This window comes from Erpetoichthys calabaricus, chromosome 11, assembly GCF_900747795.2.
Source record: "Erpetoichthys calabaricus chromosome 11, fErpCal1.3, whole genome shotgun sequence".
NCBI classification, from domain to species: Eukaryota; Metazoa; Chordata; class Cladistia; order Polypteriformes; family Polypteridae; genus Erpetoichthys; species Erpetoichthys calabaricus.
The window spans coordinates 38,163,412-38,189,739 of NC_041404.2; the positions used below are offsets into that span (position 1 = coordinate 38,163,412).

Below are 26,328 nucleotides of genomic sequence, written 5' to 3' on the forward strand. Positions count from 1 at the left end.
AATTAATTATTACTGATGGAGCACTTACTGCTCAAGTGACATTTTGATGCTTCACTTGTTAAGGTTCCCCACCCTTAATTGCTTAATTCACTCTTAATGAGCTGCATTCACTGTTAATGGCTTCTTATTAGTAATAAGATACAAATGACAAAGGAGCCAGCAGTTCTCCATCTAACTTGTTTCCATTTACACCTTCGTGTGTGTTCATCATGCACTGTTTGGTTTAATAAAACACTTAAGAGAAAAATGTGACAGACCCAAAATGATCTGTTTTAGGCTTCAAATCATTTGGAGGATATCCTTGGAAAGAAAGAAATCAACGATATAAGAACCTAACATTGCAGACTAACAAGCCATAAACTTAAATACAGTCTGAGATTGGCAAGGATTGGTTTCTAATTAAGAAACTGGGTTGGAATGAAAACCTGCAGCCACTGCGGCTCTCCAGGAACGACATTGCACACCCCTGAGTTTGATAGATGTGAAAGGCACTATACAAAGTGATAGATAGGAAAGCCACTATATAATAAATAAATAAATCAAATAGAATGGAATATTAAAGAAATACTTGGACCTGAGCTGAGGACCCCCGGCTGTCACTGGTGGATGGTGCGACTGGACAAGCCATAACTTAAAATGCTACCTTCAGTAAACGAGATGAGCGCCAATGGGCATGAAGAAAGTGACGTCTGTCTATCAGTTATATAGCGCCTTTCATGTCTATCTATCTATCTATCTATCTATCTATCTATCTATCTATCTATCTATCTATCTATCTATCTATCTATCTATCTATCTATCTATCTATCTATCTATCTATCTATCTATCTATCTAGCCTGATGACAGGCTGTATAGTGTAGTTGAGCTGATCCTCCATTTTTAGGCCTCTCAAGCAGCCTGGGATATTGTGAACAAACATCTTCAGGTGTCTGTGTGTGTTTGTGTGTGTGTGTATGTCTCTGTGTGTGCGTGTTTGTGTTTGTGTTTGTGTGTGTGTGTATGTATGTGTGCCTGTTTGTGTTTGTGTTTGTGTGTGTGTGTGTGTGGTCAGTTATAATCTGCAGTACTGTCCCTGTAGATGAGTGACTGTCTACCTAACTCACCCCACCACTGACTCCTTTAGAAAACCAAACAAAAGCTTATTTGTTTGTATTTGTATGAAATGGCTTAGCAGATGCTTTTTATCTAAAGTGACTTACAAAGGTGCTCAACATAATCAATTAAACATCAGTCTTGGGGGACTGTTTGGAACAAGTGTTACACGACAAGGTTATGAAATTGACCTCCACAAGTGAAGACCTCAGAACAAAATACCAGTCAATTACACAATCCAAGCAGCTCAGTTGGGCAGAACTTCACCAAACATGAAAGTCTTCAAATTCTTCTTAAACACATTGAGGGTCTCAGAGTTTTGGATGGAGGTGGGCAGCTTTTTCTATCAGGTAGGACCTACACATGGAAAGAGTCTGGACTGAGATTTGGGGCCACACCAAGATGGCATCATCAGCCAACATTCCTCATCAGACCTGAGGAGCTCACAAGTGTCTCCATACACACGTAGCTGCTGACCCATTAACTCCTCTGTAGGTGAGTATCATGATATGCTGCCATAGGGAGCCAATGGTATGATCTGAAAAGTGGAGAGACCTGTGCCCACCAGATGTGTTGTTGCATTTTGAATCATCTACAGCGGTGTGGTGACACAAGTCAGTGATCCCTCCAGCAGAAGACTAAAGCCTGGAGCAGGAGTTGTGCTGCACACTCCATCAGATACGGTCTTATTTTGTGGATGTTGTAATGATGGCAGTACAAGTCCAAGGAGGTTCTGCTTAACCTTTATAACACACTGGTGAGGCCTCATCTGGAGTCATGTGTGCAGTTTTGGTCTCCAGACTACAAAAACGACATAGCAGTACTAGAAAAAGTCCAGAGAAGAGCAACTAGGCTGATTCAGGGGCTACAGGGTATGAATTATGAGGAAAGGTTAAAAGAGTTGAGCCTTTTAGGTTTAAGCAAAAGAAGATGAAGAGGTGACGTGACTGAAGTGTTTGAAATTATGAAGGGAATTAGTCCAGTGGATCGAGACTGTGACAATAAAGTGAGTTCATCAAGAACATCGGGACACAGTTGGAAACTTAAGGGAAAATTTCACACAAACATTAGGATGTTTTTCTTTACACAAAGAACCACAGACACTTGGAGTAAGTGACCAAATACTGTAGTGTGATAGACAAGAGGACTTTAGGGATTTTCAAAAACTTGACTCGATGTTATTTTAGAAGAACGAAGTAGCGAAGACTGGCAAGTGTTGCTGAGCTGAACGGCCTGCCTGTTCTCATGCAGATTGTTCTAAAGACCGAGAGGCCAATGTTTCTCACTTATTTTATTCGCATCTTTTGAGAAGTATTACATATTCTATAAACAAAGTGGAACACCTTCACTCTTTGAGCCCCTGCCCAATATGGGACCTGGGTGCCTGGCTGGCACACCTCCTGGCAGGACCCACTTCCAGGTGGCTCCTCCATGCCGTATTTAGGTGGGCGGTGGGCTCTCTGGCTGTGCTGCTTCTACTGACCTTGAGTGCGGGTTTGATTGAAGCTAACATGGCACCCTTCACACAAGTCTTTCTGATCCCTCCATGGTGCACGTCAAATAAGGTGGTACACGCGGCCCACTCCGTCCATTTGCCTGTCTGTCTGTAATCTAATGGAGTCGTCGTCGCTCTGCTTCTTTGTAAAGTTCATTTCCTGGGTACCTGATGCTGTTACTCAGCTGAGACGTTTACAGTGACACGCAGGTGGGCACCAGAGGTTTGAGAAGATCATCAGCTTATTTACTGCCAAGCACAGGGTGGGTGCTCAGGTCTTCACAATGTCACAGAAGGGTGGGCGATGGCAGAGGAGCTGCACGGGCCCATGGTGGGCTGCCTTTCCAGATGAGCGCCCCAGAAGTGACCGCGGTGATGAAGCAGCACATTACTTTTCTCTTTAAATGTGCTGATTAGTTGAGCGAGACATTCACATCTGCTTCCTGAGCGACGTCAGGGAGAAGCACAAAGAGCTCCTTCAACCAAAACATTAATCAGCCGATGAACGTTTTCTCCGCTTTGTCTGGATGCAATATCGCATATTTTCGGTCGTTTTCAATTTCCTTTATCTTTCTGAGTCCAAATTGCAGTCGTAATTACTGAAAGCTGAAATAACACACCAGGGGTCAGACAACAGCGGGCCCAAAGCCCAAAGATGAGATTCTTGGTGCCCGTGACAATGCCAAGGCTTGAGGTCAAGTGACAGTCAATGTATGGAGATTCTGGAGCTCACCCAAGCCTTCAACCATCTTTCCTCTCATCTTGTTAAACACGAGGACTTCAGTATTGGTCGGGGTCTTAGAGCCAAAGACCATTCTGGCAGCGTTGGGTATAAGAAACAAACCCTGGAAGGGATGAGAGATTGTCATGTGTGTGAGACCACCGTCCTGGCTCTGGCAAGGTAAGCAGTGCCACCCCTGGATGACAGGGGGTGCTGATGCTCACTGGTGGGATCATATCTTTTCTCACAAGCTCTGAAGGACCGCTGAAAGAAGATGCCCAACTCCAACCACCACCTCCCCACCTTCTCGGAGAAGACCAGGGGGTCTGTCGTCAGAGAATGTGAATCGTGATCTACCTGGCAAAACTCAGGGCCATCTCCTGCTGTTTGTTTCTGTTCATATTAGGTGGGATGACCTGGCTGGCACCCCAACGTTTAACCCCACTATGACAGTCTGTTCCTGGCCACATCACAACTGTCACCGGGCACACTCAGGCACTGTGACTCCGTGTGTCATGAAGCAATAGCAAAGATGGCAAGTGCAGTTTTTACAGGGACAGCAACAACTTGGATGGGTCGTGAGGGCAAAGCAGGGGCTGCAGGACGAGCATGGAGCGGTTAATGTGGGGGGCTTGGAGAATGGAGTGAACACACGTGACTGAGAGACCAGAGACGCAGCCATCCCTCATTAGTAGTGCCTGTGATACAGCATGGAAGATCTGATAGCAGGGAAGAAAGAAAGAAAGAAAGAAAGAAAGAAAGAAAGAAAGAAAGAAAGAAAGAAAGAAAGAAAGAAAGAAAGAATGGGGACAGACGATGCGCATGGCAGTGGCACCTGGGGCATCATAGGCACACACTGGGCTAAATAAGAGATACCAGGGAACAAATGCCAGAATGAAAACCCACCCTGACGCAGCTTCCTGGGCCTGAGTGAGTGAGTGCAGCTGCCCACTGCATTTTGGCTGCCCTGTGTCATATTGGACTTGTAGCCATGGCTGATGCCCAGATTGTGTCCTGTGGTGCTGGGACAGGTGAGCTCCATCATTGGAGACTGAAACTTCTACTGGTGTTTGTGTGCCAAGAAAAACAAAACAAAACTACAGAATAGAGAGGAGCCTGCAATGGACTGGCAGCCCACCCAGGCTGGTGTCCCGTTTTATGTCTGCCACTCGCAGGAAAGGCGGCAGCCACCCAGGACTCTGATTTGGATTAGGAAGAGTTTAGAATTTTATGTCATGCATTGCTTTGTGCTTGTCCTCATTTGTAGTGCCCGGGCTCAAAAGTGGAAATACACAAAATAAAAATAAATCAAATAGAATGGAATATTAAAAAAAATACTTGGACCTGAGCTGAGGACCCCCGGCTGTCACTGGTGGACGGTGCGACTGGACAAGCCATAACTTAATATGCTACCTTCAGTAAACGAGATGAGCGCCGATGGGCATGAAGAAAGTGACGTCTGTCTATCAGTTATATAGTGCCTTATCTATCTATCTATCTATCTATCTATCTATCTATCTATCTATCTATCTATCTATCTATCTATCTATCTATCTATCTATCTATCTATCTATGCACACACTAGTATACGTGATTGTCCTGCTTTGTAATATATTTTAAAATCTGTTCATTTGTAGATTAAATACACACATGCCTACTGACAAAATCTAAAACAGAACAATATACAATTAGGTGTAACATTCAAGGAAGAACAAAAATTATTTTTATTATTTTTTTCCCTTTACCTTATTATTAAATATGGTTGTAATATTTTTTTACTAATTCAGCCATTCATTATTTTTTTTTTGTATTTACTCCACTGTAACTTTTAAAATTGCAGGTGCAATGAAAAAGCCGCAATGAACAAAATTACAAATTCAGCAATAGTCCAGTGTTCATTTTTTTAAACAAAGAAGCTTCATAGGTTTTCTGCTGACATCCATCAAGAAGAAATCCGAGTGCCGAGTCAACGTGAAAAGTAAAGAGCAGTGCAGTGATCTGCTGAGTCAGCCGGCCATATTTGAGTGTTTGTGCAGAGTGTTGTAGTCACCAGACTCACTCCTTCTTCTCTCACTCCTTCCCCTCTAACTCCTTCTCTTTCTCTCAGTTATCCTTTATCTTCTTTATTTTGTCTCTTCCCATTTCTTTCTCTTTTCACTCTCTCTCTCTTTCCTTTTGTCTCGTTCTCTCACTCTTTTCCTTCTCTCACTGTTTTGAAGTTGAGGTCTCTGGGCAGACCCCCAAGCACTGTGAGACCCGTCGCTGCTCATTACTCGCCTCATGTCACCTCTACAGTGACACCTGGTGGTGGCGGACTATCCTGCTTTGGGGTGTTGTCAGCGGCAGGGCCGGGGTGACTGTTGTGAATTGAGTAAAAGGGGATGCAGCCAAACACACAGAGAGGCCTGTGAACTAAACCAGAGTTCATGTGATGTTTCACTTTTCGCATGGCAATGACCTGAAAACCTACAATCAAGACAGCGCTGGAGAGCCTTTGGGACAAATGAGTGTCCTTGAGTGGCCCAGTCAAAGCTCAGACCACACTGAGCATCTGTGGAGAGACCTGAAGAAGTCTAATGGAGCTTGAGAGGATCTGCCATGAAGAATCCAAGGTGTGCAAAACTTGTAGAGACTTACTGAAGAAGACTTGATGCTGGAATTGCCGCCAAAGGGCTTCTACAAAGTACTGAATTAAGGGTCTTAATACCAATCCATTTACAATGAAACCTACACCACAGTAAGATGTGCAGTGAGTGACGGGGTCTGACCGCGGTCTGAACGCTGCTTGTTTACATGTTTATTTAGTCAAGGGGGCTCAAAGCTCTTTTCTGGATCTCTTCTGATGTCCTTCCCCCCTGCACATGGCGCCCTCTGCTGTCCCGCTGTGCTCTTATTTTGTTTATTTGCTGTGAAGTTGGTGCACTTTTAGGCTGACAGTTGAGGTTTGGTCTCAGTGTGAACTCAGACATCCAGCTGGCCCCCCTGTTGACTGGGGGGTCAGGGTGTTGAACAAGACCACCCGTTTAGAAGTCTGCCTCTTTTCATGGCCAGTGAAATCTGCACCACTAGCACAGAGAGGAAAGGCATTTAGTATAAATAAAATCCGCCCTGTGTTTTCATCTTATTAGTAGTCTTGTGGCAGGGCCATTTTGGGGACTACAGCTCCCATCATGCAGCAGGAGTGCACTCTGCAGTCTTCCTCGTCCTTCACCCACACAGTTTTCCCCCCAGTGCTGCTCCACATGGCTCACTGGGGGTCGGTGACAACACAATCTGCCACACTTTCTCACAGCTCTGCTGGTGACGGCACCCCCTGGCCAAAGGACCTTGGCACATGGAGAAGCGGTGATGGAGCTGCGCTCTCTAAGCTTTGTGTACTAACCCTGCAAACGTCATTCCACTCCAGAAGCTCCTCCAAAGAGTCAAGCAGGTCTACTGTGGTCTCCGCCGCCCTCGGCGCTTTGCTTATCCCACCGCTAACACCAATGTGGCACTGGCGCCGAGTGGCACTCCTCTCATCACTCTTTTAGGTGGCTCGCTATTCTGAAAAGGACGGCCCACTGTTGCCACACTAAATGGAGTTCCTATGTGACTTGGCAGGCTCCCCTGCTGCTAGCTCTGAAGCGGCTCATTTCCCTAAGGCTGATGGAACTTGTCAGGGCTGTTACAATTTTAACAGCAGATAACGCTGAGCCTCATGTGGTTGTGCAGGTTGGTCACTGAACGTCCTGAGTCTGAGCTTATCTGAGACCTGAGCTGCACAATCGCACAAGTCAGTTTGACACATTCAGTCTGTCGCTGTTATCCTACGCACAGGGCAAAAATTTACATCACCATTTGCAAAGGCCGCTTGGTGAAATGTCCTTTGGTAGAATTATTTCCAAACTGGCACTGCACATTATCCAATCCCTCTGAGATGGACACAGCACGAGGTTTGTCACCTCCGTCTGCCACATTTGGCTTCCCCAGCTTTTGATAAGTGGACAGGAGAAGAGGCCGTCTGCAGCGGGATGGCACTGGCGGAGCACAAAACCAAAGGAAACGAGGTGAGCGCCACCCAGTCAGTCCTGATGCCCTCTCCTGTTTGAACCCGTGGCGCCGCCGTGTCACACGCTCAGCCTTACTTGTGTATGCGCCACGTCTGCTGTGAGAAATACGAGAAATTAACAGAAGTATGCCGGTCGAGGACTCCATTTAGCCAGCAAAACACGAGGCGGGGGGTCTAAAGGAAATGAAAAGAATCGGCCAAGAAGAAGACACCTTAACATGAGGAGCGGACCACCGGCTGAGCTCAGCCTCTGTGAATCCCCACACTTGGGGGTCTACTCATCTCGTCTGGGACCTCAGCATAAGGCTGGCAATGACGTGGGCCTCCGGCAGGGCAGACAGTAGCAAAATGATCATTATTACTAGGATACTGAAAATGTAAAAAATATTATTGAGTCAGAATCCAAGCAAATCACACGACTTGCAACTGACATTAGAAGAGCCCTGACTGCATGGACAAAAAGAGACGACGGTGTAGGACACAGCCTGGGTGACCGGTGTCACTGTCACTTGACAGTCGTCATCAAATAAAACGCCTGTCTGTCACATCTGAGGAGACGCACCGCAGGCATTGGAGGCACCACTGCTGCTCTGACTGCTATCCATCCATTATATAGTGCCTTTCGAACAAGTGTGCCTGCCCTTCTCTTATAGCCATATCATATAGTGCTTGTCACGTGACTGCCTGTCCTTCTGTCTCCCTTATATAGTGCCCTTCATTGCTATGTACTATATAGCGCCCTTCATATATCATGCTATCTCTTATATAGTGCCTTTCATAGTCATCTACTACATAGTGCCTATCATATCTGTTCCTCTTTCTGTCTCTCTTACATAGTGTCTATTGGGGCCATCTATTATAAAGCGCCCCTCATATGTTATTCTGTCTCTCTTACATAGTGCCTTTCATAGCCATGTATTATATAGCGCCTCTCATATCTCTCTCTCTCTGTCAGCAGCACGTAGGCTGGCCCTCAAGCCGAGGTCCCTTTGACTGTCCCTGCCATTGCGGTGGGTTTGTGGAGCACCGTGCTGGCCGCCTTCTTGTTTGGTGTGTTTCTCGCCTTCTATTTGATCCGCGCGATCGCTTGACGCCGGATTTCCGAGGCCGATGCGGGGGCTGCGCTGACTCCGTGTCCGGCTCTTTCTTCGCACTCTGCGCTGTCGTCTGCGCGCCCGGTAGCGAGCTCGGTGCACAGATGGCCGATAAAGGCAGCGGGATTGTTGCGGAGCTGTTTTTGTCACTGTTTAAAACAGGTTCGGAGTTGAAAGTGTGACAAATGTGACCTAAAAGAGCGAATAGCAGAGGGGCTGCGAGCACGATCGAAACCAGATCATTTAAAGAATGAATATCATTTTCCCAAAGCCTAAACGAGAGCAGCATCTTGTCATCGTGCCGATTCCTCTACACCTCTACTTGTCTGTGTCCCCTCATCGATGAACTGAAGTCATCAAAGGCCGCCGAGCTCTCGCGCTCCATGTCCCACTTTGGCCATCCGAGCGCCGTCTCTGGAGCCGCAGCGCATTGACGTTTGGTGTCGGACTTGCATTAGGGCGCCACCTGGTGGACAAACGCGGTACCTACTGCGATATCCGTCGATAGAACAACGTCGCCATCTAGTGTCACATCGCAGAACAATCTAAGTTTGTGTCGCGCGTGCCCGGTAAGTGTGCTGGGGGCTGAGACGCGTCGGAATTGATGAAGCCGAGGAGGCGCGCGGGGGCATGGAGAAGCTCGGCAAGGGCAGATGTGGCAGCCATATAGGAGTAGATACACGGCGTGCACTTCATGCTACACATCTAGTAAAACATCCAAGAGCACAGCGGAGCAGAGCGGCTGCCTGACACAGACCTGGGTTCAAATCCCACACCTGGTGACTGTCTGTGTAGAATTTCTCATCCACGTGCTAACGGGGGTTTCACTCCCATATCCCAAAGAAAACCCGACTGACCACCTCTGTGTGTGTGTGTCCCATCCAGGACCCAATGTTGCACCTCCAGACCTTGGACTGGATTGGGGGGTCTGGGGGTGGGGGGTAGGTCAGCTAAATTATTCCTCAGATCTTCATATGGAGATTAAAGCGTCCAGTTCAGTGGTCACTGGCAGAAGCCACTGGCTTGTCATTAAGATAACTGCTGGAATGACATGTTGCTCCCCCGAGGTCCATGGTGGTCACTTCTTAGCCGACCTTTTCTTTACATCACACCGAGAGGTTTGTATGGTGCAGTGGACACATTTCTGCAGACAGACTGAAAAAATAAAAAGAACAAATAAAAATGAAAACCTGAGATTGAGAAGCCCACTTGGTTATAACCTGAGATTGAGAAGCCCACTTGGTTAGGCGAACGGCTGTCAGTTAACAAAACTCCTGTCGTACCTGAGGTGGTGATCTCTGACCACCCAGCAGGAGGCGAGGCGGTGATCTGGTTTGTTTGAGCTGAATGTATAACAGATGAGACTAGACCAGCTGAACTCAAATATGTGTGGCCTGGTCGCTCACCTCTCCTCCATGACCCCCCCATCAGACACCTGCAGATTGCCAGTGATTCCTCTTAATTTGCACCCGTGTCCTCAGGTGCGTCTCATTTCTTCATTCAAAGTGTCCCTCCCTGTAGGTCAACTGAGCGCATTGCCAGGCTTAGCTTTGCGGCAGTACCCTCTAGTGGCCACCCACCGCACTGCACTCCTCTGCCTGGCCTGTGGATTTGAAGTCAGAGCAACATGGCAGCTCCACGCTCAGTTTGGACATGACGGTCACTCCAGCAGCGTCTTTGCACACGAGACAGCGATGGCCCACAGTCTGAGCACCAGGAGGTGACACGTCAGGCCCCCAGTGGCCTTGAACCCGCAGGCTGTTTCTTCTAAATCGACTTGTCAGTCTGAAGTCGTATCTTTAAATCTTCAGGCTTCAGCTCTGTGCTTTCACTCAGAAGACGGTCTTTTTGGCTCACTGCTGACATTTGGGTCTTCCACGGACTGGTAAATTACTCCCAGCTGCTTCCTGGGGGCGTTTCAAGTGAAGCTGGCGAACCACAAGGCTTTCTGACGCTTAGACCTCGCACTCTGAGGACCCGGGTTCATTTTCGGAAAGCCTGCAATTTGGGGCCTTGAACCCTTTCGCTCGTTGCCCACCGCGATGCCCTGCTATTTTTAAGGACGACTCTCTGTCTGACAGACACGTTTTGTCTTTGGTAGGAGCCGCATCTTGAGTACATTAACAGCAGAAAATGCCGCAGCTGAAAGTTGGAGTTTAACCCCGTAGCACCCGGGCCCACCCTGTCTGCATCGTACCTCACACCACAGACAGGCTCAGAAGCTGGCCTCCTGCCTGTTCAGGGGCACAAAGCCCCACAAGCCATGGTGGGGGGTCCTCCATGTGCAGTGGCAGTGGCGTTTTGTCACTTTGGAGCTGGCTCTGTGGTACAGACTGGCACTAAGCAGCTAACAGAAGTGACTCCAGAAAGTTTTAGCAGAATCGAGCAGAATAACAAAAAAATAAAAAATGCCCTGGCTGCTCAGCAGGTGGCGCATTGAGTAGCAGAAGCCATTAAGAGGACAAACAACCAGAAAATTCCAATCAGTGCACACATCTCTGCAGCCTGGAGCCTCCACCCTGGAGGTCAAAATAGGTGGGCTGATCAAGTTGGTGGGTGGTCCCCATGGGGAGGGGGGGGGGTTGACTCCGATGGGTGCCAGTAGAGTCCAGCTGCAGACCTCCTGAGCTCTGCACGGTTACACTGTGGTTAGGATTAGGGTTGTGGCTATCTGACTCAAATAATGGAATAGAGAGTCCACCTGCTTGGAGCTCCAGGCTACAGAGATATCAGACTTGCAAATCCGAGTGGAGGTGGTGGATGAACCCATCAAGGCGGCACTGGGAGCAACGCAGGAATCCACTCTAGACAGGGTGCCAGGAATACTCGGCGATTCACAGACCCTCACCCGCTCACACTCACCAGGCTTTGAGGTTGAGGAAGAGAAAACCGGGGCATCCAAAGAAAGCCCCAACAGGGGGAGGACATGTAATCAGCATACAGTTCTATTTGTTTTTGTGTGAGGGGCTCCGAGTGCATCAGAAGTTTAAAGATAAAATGATTAATGACATAATCAGGGCTTGAGGTGAGCCGATGTGCCACCACCTCCCACTCCGCTCCGACCTTCATAGTACAGATACCATTGTACCTGAAACTCAGAGGGGATCCCCTCGCCGCTGTCCAGTCTTATGCCCGCGTATCACCGCACTCCAGACTCCTGTGGTCCCCATCCTGAGGTCTTAGTCTGTCATTATGCTAGAAAGTCCACCTTCTCGATTGAGACATCAGGTGACATCTGGAGGAGCACCAAGGAGCTGACAAAGTCAAAGGGTGCTGGCAAGTGTTTATCGCAATTTCAGGCTCTGCACATAAAGATGTCGATTGAAACAACCTGAGCGCTGAGTCTGCAGCTCTTCCTTCTTCTGGTGCCCTTATGTTCCTCCATTTATTAATGAGTGTGAGAGCCACCAGTCAGAATGTTCGTTGTAACCCAAGCCAAAACGTGAGGTGTAAATCAAAGCTTAAGAGCAGAAAAGAGTCCGTAACCTTTGTAATCTGTACCAGGAGTAACGTGTTTGTTTTGATTCGTTCACAAACTTCGACAGTCAGGGAGTGTATGACACTGGCCTCCTCTTCACCATCATGGTAAAGACGTCACTCCTGATCATCCCACCCAGCAACAGCCCAGCAACCCCACATTACAAATGGCAAACAATGACGGCGCCCATAGAAAAACAAAATGATTCTGCATGAAGATGTAGTTCAAAAATAAAGTCTACAAAAAATTCTAAATTTAAGAGCGTGATCAGACCACTTAACTCCTTGACCTCTCATACCCTACGGTACAATAAAAATAAGGAAAAATTATAAAATAAAGTCAAAACTCATGGTGCCTGCCAGCTCTTCAAAGTGCCCATAGATCAGGGGTGGCCAGCGTTGGTGCAGGAGAGCCATTAGTGGCTGCGGGTTTTCATTTTAACTTTTTTCTTAACTAGTGACTAGTTTTTGCTACTCATTAACTTCATGTAATTTGTTTGCTATTTAACCTTTCTGAGCTCTGCAATGTCAGTCCTGGAGAGCAACAGTGGCTTCAGGTTTTCGTTCCAACCCAGTTTCTTCATGAGAAATCATTCATTGCTAATGAAGAACTTATTGCTCAAGTGACGTTTTTCTGCTTCATTTCCGTTGTCTCGCTTGCTCAGATTTTGAATCCTTAATTGCTTATTTTAGTCTTAGTCAGCTGTATTCACTGTTTTCTCCTTCTTCTTTCAGCTGCTCCCGTTAGTGGTTGCCACAGCGGATCATCTTCTTCCATATCTTTCTGTCCTCTGCATCTTGTTCTGTTACACCCATCACCTGCATGTCCTCTCTCACCACATCCATAAACCTTCTCTTAGTCCTTCCTCTTTTCATTTTCCCTGGCAGCTCTATCCTTATCATCCTTCTCCCAATATACTCAGCATCTCTCCTCTGCACATGTCCAAACCAGCGCAATCTCGCCTCTCTGACTTTGTCTCTCAACCGTCCAACTTGAGCTGACCCTCTAATGTCCTCAATTCTAATCCTGTCCATCCTCGTCACACCCAATGCGAATCTTAGCATCTTTAACTCTGCTACCTCCAGCTCTGTCTCCTGCTTTCTGGTCAGTGCCACCATCTCCAACCCATATAACATAGCAGGTCTCACTACCGTCCTGTAGACCTTCTCTTTCACTCTTGTTGATACCCGTCTGTCACACATCACTCCTGACACTCTTCTGCACCCACTCCACCCTGCCTGCACTCTCTTTTTCACTTCTCTTCCACAATCCCCATTACTCTGTACTGTTGATCCCAAGTAATTAAACTCATCCACCTTCCCTGACTCTACTCCCTTCATCCTCACCATTCCACTGACCTCCCTCTCATTTACACACATGTATTCTGTCTTGTTCCTACTGACCTTTATTCCTCTCTTCTCTAGAGCATATATCCACCTCTTCAGGGTCTCCTCAACCTGCTCCCTACTATCGCTACAGATCACAATGTCATCAGCAAACATCATAGTCCACGGGGACTCCTGTCTAATCTCGTCTGTCAACCTGTCCATCACCATTGCAAATAAGAAAGGGCTCAGAGCCGATCCCTGATGTAATCCCACCTCCACGTTGAATGTATCCATCACTCCTACTGCAGACCTCACCACAGTCACATTTTCCTCATACATATCCTGTACAACTCTTACATACATCTCTCCACTAAAAAATAAATAAATAAATCACTGTATCTTCGACGGTGTGAATCTTAGTGGAACTGGATTGCTACAAACAGTTGAAAGGGAAGTCAAAAGATGTGGTCAAAAGGGTTTAAAACCACAAAGACAAAGTGAGCAAACCCAAAATGGCATCATGTACATAAAATATAACAGTAAGAAAAATCCATTTTTAAAATGACAAACCAATTGTGAAACAGACATTGAAAATCAAAAGCCTACGTATAAAATCCCAAAAACAAGCTAAGATACACATAACAACTGATGCCAATATTACAACAAAAACCAGAGACACTGATTTGGCCAAAAAAGTACACAGCAAAGACAACGACGAGAGGTTAGCAAAGGTCCGAGACACGAGGAGAGTGCTGAGCTTGCTTTACAGCGTCATTTTGTGTGCATTTTTAATCAGCTCAAGGCGTGTTGGGTGAAGGATTACATCTTTGCAGTTTGTGTTTTGGTTTTGACTTGTCTTGGGTTTATTTTGGTTAACGTCTTGTGTTTTTTTTTGTTCCATGCCATGCTCCGAGGAGTGTCACATGACTGCTTCTGTCACTTTGCTGACGTCAGTCAATCAGAATGCTCGCTGTCCCTCGGTGGATACACACCACTCCTAGCGGTAGTTAGTCTCGGTTTGAGTTGGCCCAAGTGGTGGGTTTTTGAAGTCTTTGGTTTTGGATGACCATGTGCTTTGGTTTCTTGATTGTGACCTCAGTCTACCATCAAAAACGATTTTTGCTTAGTTTTTCACCTCCTGACCATTAAATCCACTGTAATAATCCCCAGAGACTACATTTGTAGTAACATATACAGTAGATGGGATGGAGGAACGCTAAACTCCTGGTGCCAACTAGTTGCTCCATGTTAGATTATTTGTTGAATTATCATTATCGTACTGTATTTATCGTTATTATGGATATTTACATTCTACTTTGTCACCTGGTCGTGACACCATTAGTGTGTGCATAATGTGAAGATCATAAGAAGCTCTGGGGAGTGGTGGATGTATGAGCCCAGTGGCTTCAAAATGGCGGTGAAGTTAGCCAAACTCCAGGCAAAAGCAAAAACTGAATGAATTTTGACAACAAGCGTTTTGACCAGGTGTGTTGATGTGGCCTGCTCTACATTCTCACTGCAGATAATAGTGGCTCAATCCTGATTTTACACTCTTATCTGATTTTATTATCTGATGATTTAGCTTAATTGTGTGGGTGATCCAAATCTGATGTCTATGCTGAATGTGCACATTTATAGCAGACAAACCTGTCAGAGAGATGAGACATTTTAGAGCACGATAAACACTGACAGCATGCCAGTGGCTCTGCTAAGTCTGTGAATACATCAGCTCATGGTGGCAAGGAAGTGAAAAGAAAATGAAAAATTAAAGCTGCTGCTTTGGAGAAAGCCGTGAACACGTGAGAAGAGCTGGACTGGCAGGGATGAGGTTTGAAGCATAAGCACAGTGTGACAATCTCAGAATGTCGAGAGGGGCGTTCGATTACTTATGTCAGCTTATGTCTGCAAGGCTCTCTCAGAAGAATAAGCACTTGAAGCTTGTGGGAGCTGAGCGGGTGGCAGTCATCCCAAATTCTGATTAAGTCCACCAGCTTGTTTTGTTTCCAAGTTGACTGTAAAACATCTGAAAAGTGCAGAGATATAATAAAGACTGCGTTAAGAAAAACTGACATCAAATGTTTTAGGAAGATGAGATTGCTTATGTCTGCATCAGATTTAGCACTGCTGGTGGTCGGACAAAGAAGATGAAAATAGAGAAGCATTCAATGTGTAAGGAGCAAGAGATTTTGAAATTAAGATTTAATCTATTCTGGAGAAAGACTTGAAATGAGGGCAAAAGAAAGAGAATTCTTTAGATGAGGGATTTAGAAACCTAAAGGAGTCTGCAAGGTTTAGATCCATAATAAATTTGGCAAGTGCACGTGAAGAGGTGGGAATGTGCTGGTTAATCATGGAAGATGATTTATCAAGCAAGGAGTCAAGGAACCCATTCACATCCATACCAATGATAAGTTGAAATTCAAAGGAATGCGTTTAGTAATATCAGGTAAAAACGTCCTTTTATATAGGCATATACTGAAACACAGGCAATCTTCCTTCCACCGATCTCCATCAATGCATAACAAAACCTGCCCTCTGGATCCCCTCCAGAACCAAGAAATGTCTGATTCAAAGTTTGGTGAACTAAAATCGAAACTCCGCGTTTTTTCTTTGTAGCGGAGAAGAGTGCAGCCATGCTGTAGCGATTGGAGGCTGCCCTATTAACGTCTTTGGCCAAGAGATGGGATTCTTGCAAACAGGCTATACCCACCTTATTGTGAAATAATAAATCAGCCACACTTGAACGTTTGCAAGCGGAAGAGAGCGACCTCACATTCCAGGAAAAGACAGTTAGGAAAGAGAGAAAAGGATAGCAGCGAAGGTGATCAGTAAAAGGAACATATTAACGAGAACCAGACATGTCGGGCCCGTGGATCCACCAGGAACCCTATGTAGTACAGAGAACAGCTCCAGAATCTCAACCGCAGACACCCTTGAATGAAACTAACAGAAACATGCAGCTAACTAAACTGAGGTCTCTTAAAAGGAAGTAAAAAGAAACAAACTAGGTTGTGCCCATATGGAAAAAATTCCAGAAACCATATCTGACAACAAACCTAACACATAAAGAGACATTAAACAGCTGTGGGACGAGAGAAACACCTAGCATGTGGCGCACCATCGCCATAGCATAGCTGTTCGCGTCCCGATACCACCCACCATCCATAACTCCCTATCCATGACAAATAAGTTTTAAACTACCAATGAAGCTAAGAAAATATACATCGGTATACACATACACATCCATACTTATATACTTACATACCTATATATAAATACAAAAAAACAGACAAACATGTATGGAATAACAACTCGCAATACGTTTGTGAAAAAGCAAAATAAATTACAGTCATTGCCTTTGGCCAACATAAAACAATGCTTTGAAGTGTTTAGACAGTGCCAGTATAGCTCACATGAAACAGACCAAGTTGCCAAGTACCAGCCGACTAGATTGAGTGCAGGGCATTAAACGCTTGTTGAGGGCTGGGGCACAGATGTTGCCCTTCTGGACAGGAAATCGGAACCTTTGCTGGATAAATCAGGTACGCTGGGACGTCAAGTGGTCGAGCCTTTCTAATCACTGGAGACTTGGCCTAAAGTGCTTGAGTGGTTTGGGTTAATTAATTGGTGAAACATGAATCTTCTGTCCTTCATAGATGACATTTGAAGTTTATGAGCCCCTTTCACGATGGCATCTCTGTCTGAATAACAAAACACTTACTTATAGCAGGATGCAGACGTGTGCTGTCACTGTGTCTCATATGTATTCTATGTGCCTGCATAAATTCTGGACTAAAATCAGAGATAGAGAGAAACCACACTGGCCACTGTTTTTCAAGAAAGCTGAGCATATCTCCACCTTCAGCATTCTCCGGGAGTCCAATAACTTAAATTATCCCTTCTCGCTCTATCCTCTTGTTCATAAAGTCTTCCACAGTGTATCTCCACTTCGTGCTGCTCCATGCCAATGTGAAACTGCATAAAAACAGACAAAAGCTTCTCTTGTTCATTTTTAATTTGTACGATGTCGAGATGCAAGGTGGAAAAACTGCTCTGGATTGTCCCATTCAGGGTTGCATTTAAAGTGGCATTGTCATGGCAGCTTCAACCAATGTTTGATGGGCTCTCTTCACTGGGCTTGAACAAGGAGATCATGGATAATTCTGTCCACTTGAAAGAGTCATTGCGGGGTTGGGTTGTGGATAGGGCTACCAGATGTCTGGCAAAAGGTGGGCATGTGCTCCGTTTTGGCGTTGTGTCCTCTTTCTGGCAGGCATTGCCTAAAAAGGTGAAAATGTCCGGGTTTCATCAATCACTGACTTGACCGCGTTATTGGTGGAAATCTCATGCTAAAATCTCTCTGTTTTATATAAATCATCTATGTTTTATCGAAAACAAAACACAGTTACACTCCTATCCCCACTTCACCATTTTGTGTTGTCCGTACTTGTTATACGAATATGCAGTAGTCTTTCATTTAAAAATGTCATCCAGCAGTAACACTAACAAGAGGAAATGCAAATTCTCAGACCACATGAAAACAAAGTATACGTGATTGGTGAAGGACGCATCAAAAACGAAGCAAAGTTGCAAACAAGGGTATCACTGATTTAGAACAACATGTTAGCAGTGAGAAATACAGAAACATAGTAAAGTACAATTTTAAGAATGCTTCTTGTCTGGATTTCCAATCCGGGAATGATGGACTGCTGTAGAAAGTTGCCTCGTCTGAAAAATATGAAACGGCATAGTTATACTACAACTTTTAATTTTGATGACTCATTTTGTGACCTGTCAAATTAGTTGTTTTTAAAGTTTTCATTGTAACACACAGTTCACACTGTGTTTCGTGAATAGAGTGGGACGCGTTCTCCTTTGTCCTCCTTTATGACCTTCTATGTCCTCCTTTGGGTTCGCAGGTATCTGGTAACCTTAGTTGTGGAGCACCTTTAGAACATGGCCGCACTCCACCGAGTGCCATGTGATCCGCAACGAGCTCAACAGTTGTAACTCCGTGTGGTTTTTCTGCTGTTCACACTTCGGTAAAAACTTCAGATCTGTGCATGTACGCGTGAAAAAAATAAGAATTAAGCTGCGGTTGGGAAGTAGACTTGTCTTAGCAGTGCAGGGCACGAGCTTCTCATAAACACTGAGGTGGGAAAAATATCATAGGCTACAATATAGAGAAAATTCAAGTAAAATGACACCTTTTATTGGCTAACTAAAAAGATTACAATATGCAAGCTTTCGAAGCAACTCAGGCCTCTTCTTCAGGCAAGATGTAATGAAGAAGGGGCCTGAGTTGCCTCAAAAGCTTGCATGTTGTAATCTTTTTAGTTAGCCAATAAAAGGTGTCATTTTACTTGACGTTTCACTACATTCATAATGGCTACCACAGTACAACACCCTACTACTATAGGCTACAATATAAATAAGAGTAATAATTCAATTTGGCCGCATGCAATAGACTACCACTGACATGCTTATTACATGAGTTTAGGGTCTGCTACTGGATTAAAGGATTCAATGGCAGATGATTACAGAAATCATTTATTTAAGCAAAGTATTAAAAACTCCAATGCATTTGAAAAGGATGGCAATTGATATGTGATGAAGCTGGGGATTTGAATACCTGGGGAAAAGCACTGTACGGGACACCGGAGGTTTACTTATTTTCAATTTATAGGAAATATTTGTGCAATTTGGAATAACTCCAAGAGAGATGTAAACTCTTTGTTTGAAACTTGTATTGAAGTGTTTCATTTTTCAGTAAACACCAAAAACAGCCATAACAATAATAATCCCCTAAACACAGTAGACATGGATACGCAGCAAAATGACTGGAATTCCAGGCTTTGAATGCATTGCTAAAGGCTGATAGGAAAGGGTCCCAAATGGGCTTACCTTAAAACTTAGTAAACTTCATCTTCCATGGTTCACTACCATCTATGAACTGAGTGCTGGAACGCCTCACGCTCACTCCTGGCTTGTTGAAAACCTCTCTGCAACTGGCGTCTCATTTGACAAACTCTCTCACGTTATGTGATGGCGGTCTTGTGTTCTCAGCATACAAGGATGATCAAGGATGATCAGGGGAAACAGGATGCACCTGAGCTCAATTCTGAGCTTCATGGCAAAGGCTGTGAATACTTATGTACATGTGATTTCTCAGTGTTTTTATTTTTAATAAATTTGCAAAAACCTCAAGTAAACTTTTTTTACGTTGTCATTATGGGGTGTTGTGTGCAGAATTCTGAGGAAAAAATGAATTTAATCCATTTTGGAATAAGGCTGTAACATAACAAAATGTGGAAAAAGTGATGCGCTGTGAATACTTTCCGGATGCACTGTATAATGCAGTACATGTTGCATGCTGTGTATGTACATATACAAATAAATGACCATTTTATCAAGGATTTCCATTAAAATTGATTTAAAATAATACAGTCAATTGAATCCATGATGATGATAACTTAATTACAATTGCCAGGAATGGCACACAAAAAGTGGAGAAATGGCCATACAGGTAGTTGTAAATGTGGCACAACCATCTCTCACTACCTAATTTGGTTGTTTCAGCCGCTGATTTTGAAGAAAGTATCATAATCCCCGTACCTAAGAAAGCAGGTGGAATAAAATGCGAATACTACTGAACATTAAGCTTAGTGATACATGCATTAAATATAATTATTAATATTGTCCTTTGGCACATAAAATGAAAAGCTAAAGCAATATTCTCAGAAGATCAGTTTAGATTTAGAAGGAACTGAGGTACCAGGGAAGCAATATTAGCTCTAAGAATGATCACAGCAGAATATGAAAACATACGTGGCATTTATAGAAAAGGCCTTTGTCAACGTTAAGTGGGACAAAAATGGTGGAATTAGGTAAAGAGAGCATAGACTGATATGGAATCTATATAGGAATGAGAGAGCTATTTTATATGGAGGGAAGCAACAAGAGGATGCAAAAATCTGGGAAGGAGTTAGACAAGAGTGTGCACTAACATCCATTGTGTTCAATATGTATTTAGAAGAAGCCTTGAGAAGTTAAGCAAAATGTCATCATTTATTGGCTAACAAGAAAGATTACAATATGGAAGCTTTTGAGGCAACTCAGGCCCCTTCTTCAGACGAGATGTAATCATCTTATTGATTAGGTGTCATTGAAAAGGTACCATTTTGCCTAACCTCTCACTACATCTATAATGGCTAACAAGGAACAACAATCTAATACTATAGAAGACGCCTTGAAAGAAGTTAGAGAACAAATAAAAGTGGAAGTAATGGTGCAGGGTGAAAGAATAGATATGCTCAGATTTAATAATAATAAAAATAATTCATTACATTTATATAGCGCTTTTCTCAGTACTCAAAGCGCTATCCACACAGGGAGGAACCGGGAAGCGAACTCACAATCTTCCACAGTCTCCTTACTGCAAAGCAGCAGCACTACCACTGCGCCACCTGTGAGATTTGCAGATGATATTGCTATCTTAACTGAAAATGAAGAAGGCCTCAAATACACGTTGGAAAAAAATGAATGAAATTATGAGGAGGACAAATAAATCCAAGACAAAGGTAAAGGTATGAGACGAGGACGAACAAGCCAAAGTGCAGATTGATGTTGGTAATGAATGTCTTGAACAAGCAGATTCAGTTATTTATCTGGGAAATAGGATTACAAGGGATGGGCAAAGTAATGTTAAAGTACTAAGTAGAATTAATCAAGCAAAATTGGTTTCAACGAAAAGATCAAATTCTTGATGTCTCAGAATAAGAGTCTTCATATCAGAAAAGGGCTCTTAAAAATTTTCGTCAGGAGTGTAGTTTTATATGGCTGTGAGATATGGACCTTAGGAGTTAAAGAGGAAAAGAGACTAAATTCATTTGAGCTGCGGTGCTACCGGCGTATGTTGAAATTTAAATGGACTGATAAAATAACTAATGAAGAAATTCTCCTAAGAGTCGGTGAAAGGCACAGTTTATGGAAAACTAAAGTTCAAAGACAAGTGCAACGTGTGGGGCACCTACAGAGAGAGGAAGGGCTCCTGAAATTGATAATGGAAGGACAGGTGCAAGGAAAGAGAGGCAGAGGAAGACCACGTTTGCAATATCTTGAGCAAATAATGAAAGATGTAGGATGTGGGAACTACCAAAAAATGAAAAGGTATGCAGAACAGCGAGAGGAATGGAGAGTTGCTGCAAACCAGTCTCTGGATTGAACACTAAAGACGAAGAAGAGCCGTATAAGGGAGTGAGTGTGGAAAGCACTTAGGCTGAATTAAAAAAATATTCATAATTGACAGCAGTCAAGAATATAATTGGATCCGTCACAGTCAGTTTGGGAGAAAGAGAGCTGAAAGGATGCAGAACATATACAAAAAACAACAGAACAAAAACAGTTTTAGTATTTGGACAATAGAACCCTTTATTTTTTTATTCCTTACTTTGATTGGTTGTGATTTCAGAATTGCCAAAGAGAATTAGCATACAATAGAGGACGATGCTTTCCTAGATTTGCCTGTGTCTTGTGTGTTTATTTACTGCCCTCAGCCACAGGCTCCCAAGGATCACTTGAATCCAAAACTGAAGGTGCATTTGCCATTTGGCCATTCGGCTACAGTCTTATTAAGAACAGAAGATCATTCCACCATAGTCTTCATTATTATATGCACCACTGGAGTCTGGAGTGGGTATGAACAAATCCAATTTATGCCTTAGCCTTCATCAATACTGACTTTCAATTGATTTTTGGCAGTAAATTTAAAAGAAGACTAAATCACTGAATAAAATAAAATAAGTGAACCGTCCAAAAATCCCAAATTGAGGCAAACAGCATTTGCAGAAGAGCATCAGGAAGTCGATGCAAACCAAGATATCAAGTCAAGACAGAACATAGAAGCTCACTGTTCCTTCACGCTGGCAAAACAAGTTAACCAAGAAGTCCTTTCAGTCTTTTTCTTTTCTTTTATAACCCTGAAAAATGTATTTACTGATGAGAAGCAGATAGTCAGTCCTCTTCTGCAGATTTTATAAAGTGGAAACATGGCTTTAAGATCAAAAACTGCCACTTGTAGTCAGACGATCATCAGTTATTCAAGTCATGCAATATATTTTATCAAAATATTCAATGGTCTAAGTATATATATTTATATAGATTTGTACATAAATTGATATAACTTTTCAATTGTTAATCTCTCATGGTAAAAATAATGCCTGATATGACACATAAATGTACAGAATACCCAAAGTATTCAACAGAGAAAATAATTCAGAAAATTAAATCACAATGTATAACAACTAAAATAAAATAAAATAAAACAAAAAATCCAGTAATAAAAATAAGTTCTATTTGTTTTATTTTACAATATATTTATTTCCATTTCAGCAGGTCCTTGTTGAGTGGCAGCCAATTATTATAACGGGCACTTTGAACAGCCACATTCTGTTGGCCATTCTACTTCTTCATTGAAGGATGAACCATCTGTGCATTCAAAAGCTATTTTCCGTCTCTTGCTCTTGATGGGTGCACAACAGAAGCCCCCGGAGCAAGGCCCTCGGCACTCCACTCGCGTAATCTTGCTGGTTGAGGTGCATGATGTATATGCTTGCTGCTTCTTGATGAACTCTCGAATAACTTCGCTTCGACAAAGGAGCTCTGACATGGAAAAAAGAAGAGGAGAGAATTAAATTGGACCCTACTTGACATACTGTGCAAGTGATTCTGGGCCAGGCACAGTCATGCACACAGCCACACAATACAATGGTCTATAAACCTAACTTATAGATGCACTCTCAAAACATTAGCCATACCTTTAACAGCAAACAGGAAGTTAGAAAAATTTTAGACCTATCATAATTTTTTTGGATATAAGTTCACAAGGACCATTGCCAGTATTACCTTGTTTACAGCAGTGGTTCTTAAACTTTTTTGATCTAAGGATCCAAATCAGAAAATCTGTAACATACTGGGAGCCAAGAACAGGATTACTACCATAATGACAGCAGAGCCATACAAATAGCAATGGCTATATGTTAAAATACAGTAAACGTTTTTGTTTCCATTCAAGCACATTTCTCAAATGAATATTACTAAAAGAGAAAAGTGAAAAGCAAATATATTGTTAATAAAACAATAATTATTGAAAACAGTTGCTAAGGTATATTACTGCCAGTGTAAGGTTTAGCTAAGCTGTGTGAAATACATATAACAGGTGCAGCGCGGGGATGTGATGATTTTTGAAAGGACAGTATGAATGGTCACTTGACTCATTGTGCTGGATAAGGAATACAGTAGTAAAAAAATAATTAACTGTAGCTGTTTATCAAATGAGCTCCACCATTAATACATTGTTCTAAACGAGTTTGCAAATCGTTCAGTATTTCAGTTTTCATAACAATTCAATAAGCTGAGTACAAAAAGTTGAGTCATGTGGATAAATTATTTTTAAAAATGTTTGCACTATTTGTATTTTATACAGGTAGTATAACAACTTTAATGACGTACTGGTTCTGATATTTAAGAATAAGGGGGATGTGCAGGACTGCAGTAACTACAGGGGAATAAAATTGATGAGCCACAGCATGAAGTTATGGGAAAGAGTAGTGGAAGCTCAGTTAAGAAGTGAGGTGATGATTAGTGAGCAGCAGTATGGTTTCATGCCAAGAAAGAGCACCACAGATGCGATGTTTGCTCTGAGGATGTTGATGGAGAAGTATAGAGAAGGCCAGAAGGAGTTGCATTGCGTCTTTGTGGACCTGGAGAAAGCATATGACAGGGTGCCTCGAGAGGAGCTGTGGTATTGTATGAGGAAGTCGGGAGTGGCAGAGATGTATGTAAGAGTTGTACAGGATATGTACGAGGGAAGTGTAACTGTGGTGAGGTCTGCGGTAGGAGTGACGGATGCATTCAAGGTGGAGGTGGGATTACATCAGATATCGGCTCTGAGCCCTTTCTTATTTGCAATGGTGATGGACAGGTTGACGGACAAGATTAGACAGGAGTCCCCGTGGACTATGATGTTTGCTGATGACATTGTGATCTGTAGCGATAGTAGGGAGCAGGTTGAGGAGACCCTGGAGAGGTGGAGATATGCTCTAGAGAGGAGAGGAATGAAGGTCAGTAGGAAAAAGACAGAATACATGTGTGTAAATGAGAGGGAGGTCAGTGGAATGGTGAGGATGCAGGGAGTAGAGCTGGCGAAGGCGGATGAGTTTAAGTACCTGGGATCAACAGTACAGAGTAATGGGGATGGTGGAAGAGAAGTGAAAAAGAGAGTGCAGGCAGGGTGGAATGGATGGAGAAGAGTGTCAGGAGTAATTTGTGACAGACGGGTATCAGCAAGAGTGAAAGGGAAGGTCTACAGGACGGTAGTGAGACCAGCTGTTGGAGGCGGTGGCACTGACCAGTAAGCAGGAGACAAAGCTGAAGGTGGCAGACTTAAAGATGCTAAGATTTTCACTGGGTGTGATGAGGATGGAAAGGATTAGAAATGAGTACATTAGAGGGTCAGCTCAAGTTGGACGGTTGGGAGACAACCCAACAAGGCCTAAGCGAAGGTTTATGGATGTGGTGAGAGAGGACATGCAGGTGATGGGTGCAACAGAACAAGATGCAGTGGACAGAAAGATATGGAAGAAGATGATCCACTGTGGCAACCCCTAACAGGAGCAGCCGAAAGAAGAAGAAGAAGAAGAAGAAGAAGTCGGTGAGAAGTCCCTTCTGAAATGTTTAGTGCAGCCTACTGACGTTGTGCTGAATGCCGTCGTCTGCTCTGCAGACTCCCTCACAATTTTCATATTTCCTAGTGATCTTATAATTCTCAGTGGTTCAACAAACAAATCCTTCAGACTATCAGTAGATTAAAATTCATCAGATCACTTTAAAATAGCGGTAAGATAAGGAATTCATTTATGTTGAGTGTGTTTTTTGCAACTTTGTTATAGATTTACTGTAGATTCAATGCATGTCATAATGGCCAACATTTGATGAAGCAGCACATGGTCACATTACCAGTGAAACTGCAACTAGCATGAATTAGTGCCACGGCATTATATATACCCTCACCATACTGTCTCATCTTTCACAACACCCTGAAAATCATCACAGCATTGTTCATTAGCAGTTATTTTGTTTCAACATCTCATAGCAGTGCCGCAATCCCTTCCCCAATCACCTCATAAGTTTCTCTGCATCATTCTCTCCTCTCTGCCTTCTCTTCTTATACGTATCTTTGCTGTCATTCATCTCATTTTGAGTGTTTCATAGATCAGTGTCATGAAGAATATTTAGTATATTGTATCATAGAAACAATAGCTCTCTGTGAGATGTCAACGCCGGTGTTTATAGGATAAGTTGCAGACCACAATACTAATGCAATAAAAAGTAAGCTAAATATTGGACTGTTCCTTGGAGAGTTGCAGTTAGGGTGGCTGATGGTCCTTATGGATGACACTACAGTTGTGACTCACTAGGCTGGCTACTTTGAGCAGCTATTTAAAGCTAATCCATCTCTGTGTCCTCGGTCTTGAGGCTGATCCTACAATTAGCTGTGAACCACCCAATCTCACTGAGATTACACAGGTGGTCAATCAGCTGAGGGTAGGAATGGCTGTACGGATCTGTGGTATCCAGGGTAAAAATTTTTCTAGGCTGGTGGTAAGCCTGTCCTCCTGGCATTGCAAGCAATCTTTGCTTTAATGTGGGAGATGGGCGTCATCCCAACTGACAGGAAAATGAGACTTGTCCCTATCTGGAAAGGGAAGGGTGATTGCCTGGACTGCGGCAACCACAGGGGGATAACGCTGCTCTTGGTGCCTGGTATGGTCCTTGCTAGGGTCATCCTCAGTAGGATCCGTGATCACTTTCTCACCTACCAGTGACTGGAGCAGTCTGGTTTTACACCTAATTAGTCTACCACTGACCGCATCCTGGCAGTTAGGGTTCTCATGGAGCGCAAATGAGAATATTGGCAGAGTTTCTTTGCAGCCTTTGTTGATTTTTGTAAAGAGTTCGACATCTTGAGATCCTCTCAAATTTGCTGCATATCATGGCTGGCCTGTACACTGG

General features: G+C 43.7%; 1 protein-coding gene across 2 annotated transcripts in view; it reads right to left on the reverse strand.

Moving 5' to 3' along the window:
* Window positions 1-21,661: 21,661 nt before the first annotated feature.
* The window catches only part of slit3 (slit homolog 3 (Drosophila)), a 566,711-nt gene continuing 562,044 nt past the window's right edge, over window positions 21,662-26,328 (reverse strand). For both annotated transcript variants that reach the window (XM_028812973.2, XM_051933851.1), the window contains one exon: window positions 21,662-22,917. In XM_028812973.2, the coding sequence (XP_028668806.1) occupies window positions 22,676-22,917 (242 nt within the window). In that variant the 3' untranslated portion in view covers window positions 21,662-22,675. The remainder of the gene's footprint in view (window positions 22,918-26,328) is intronic.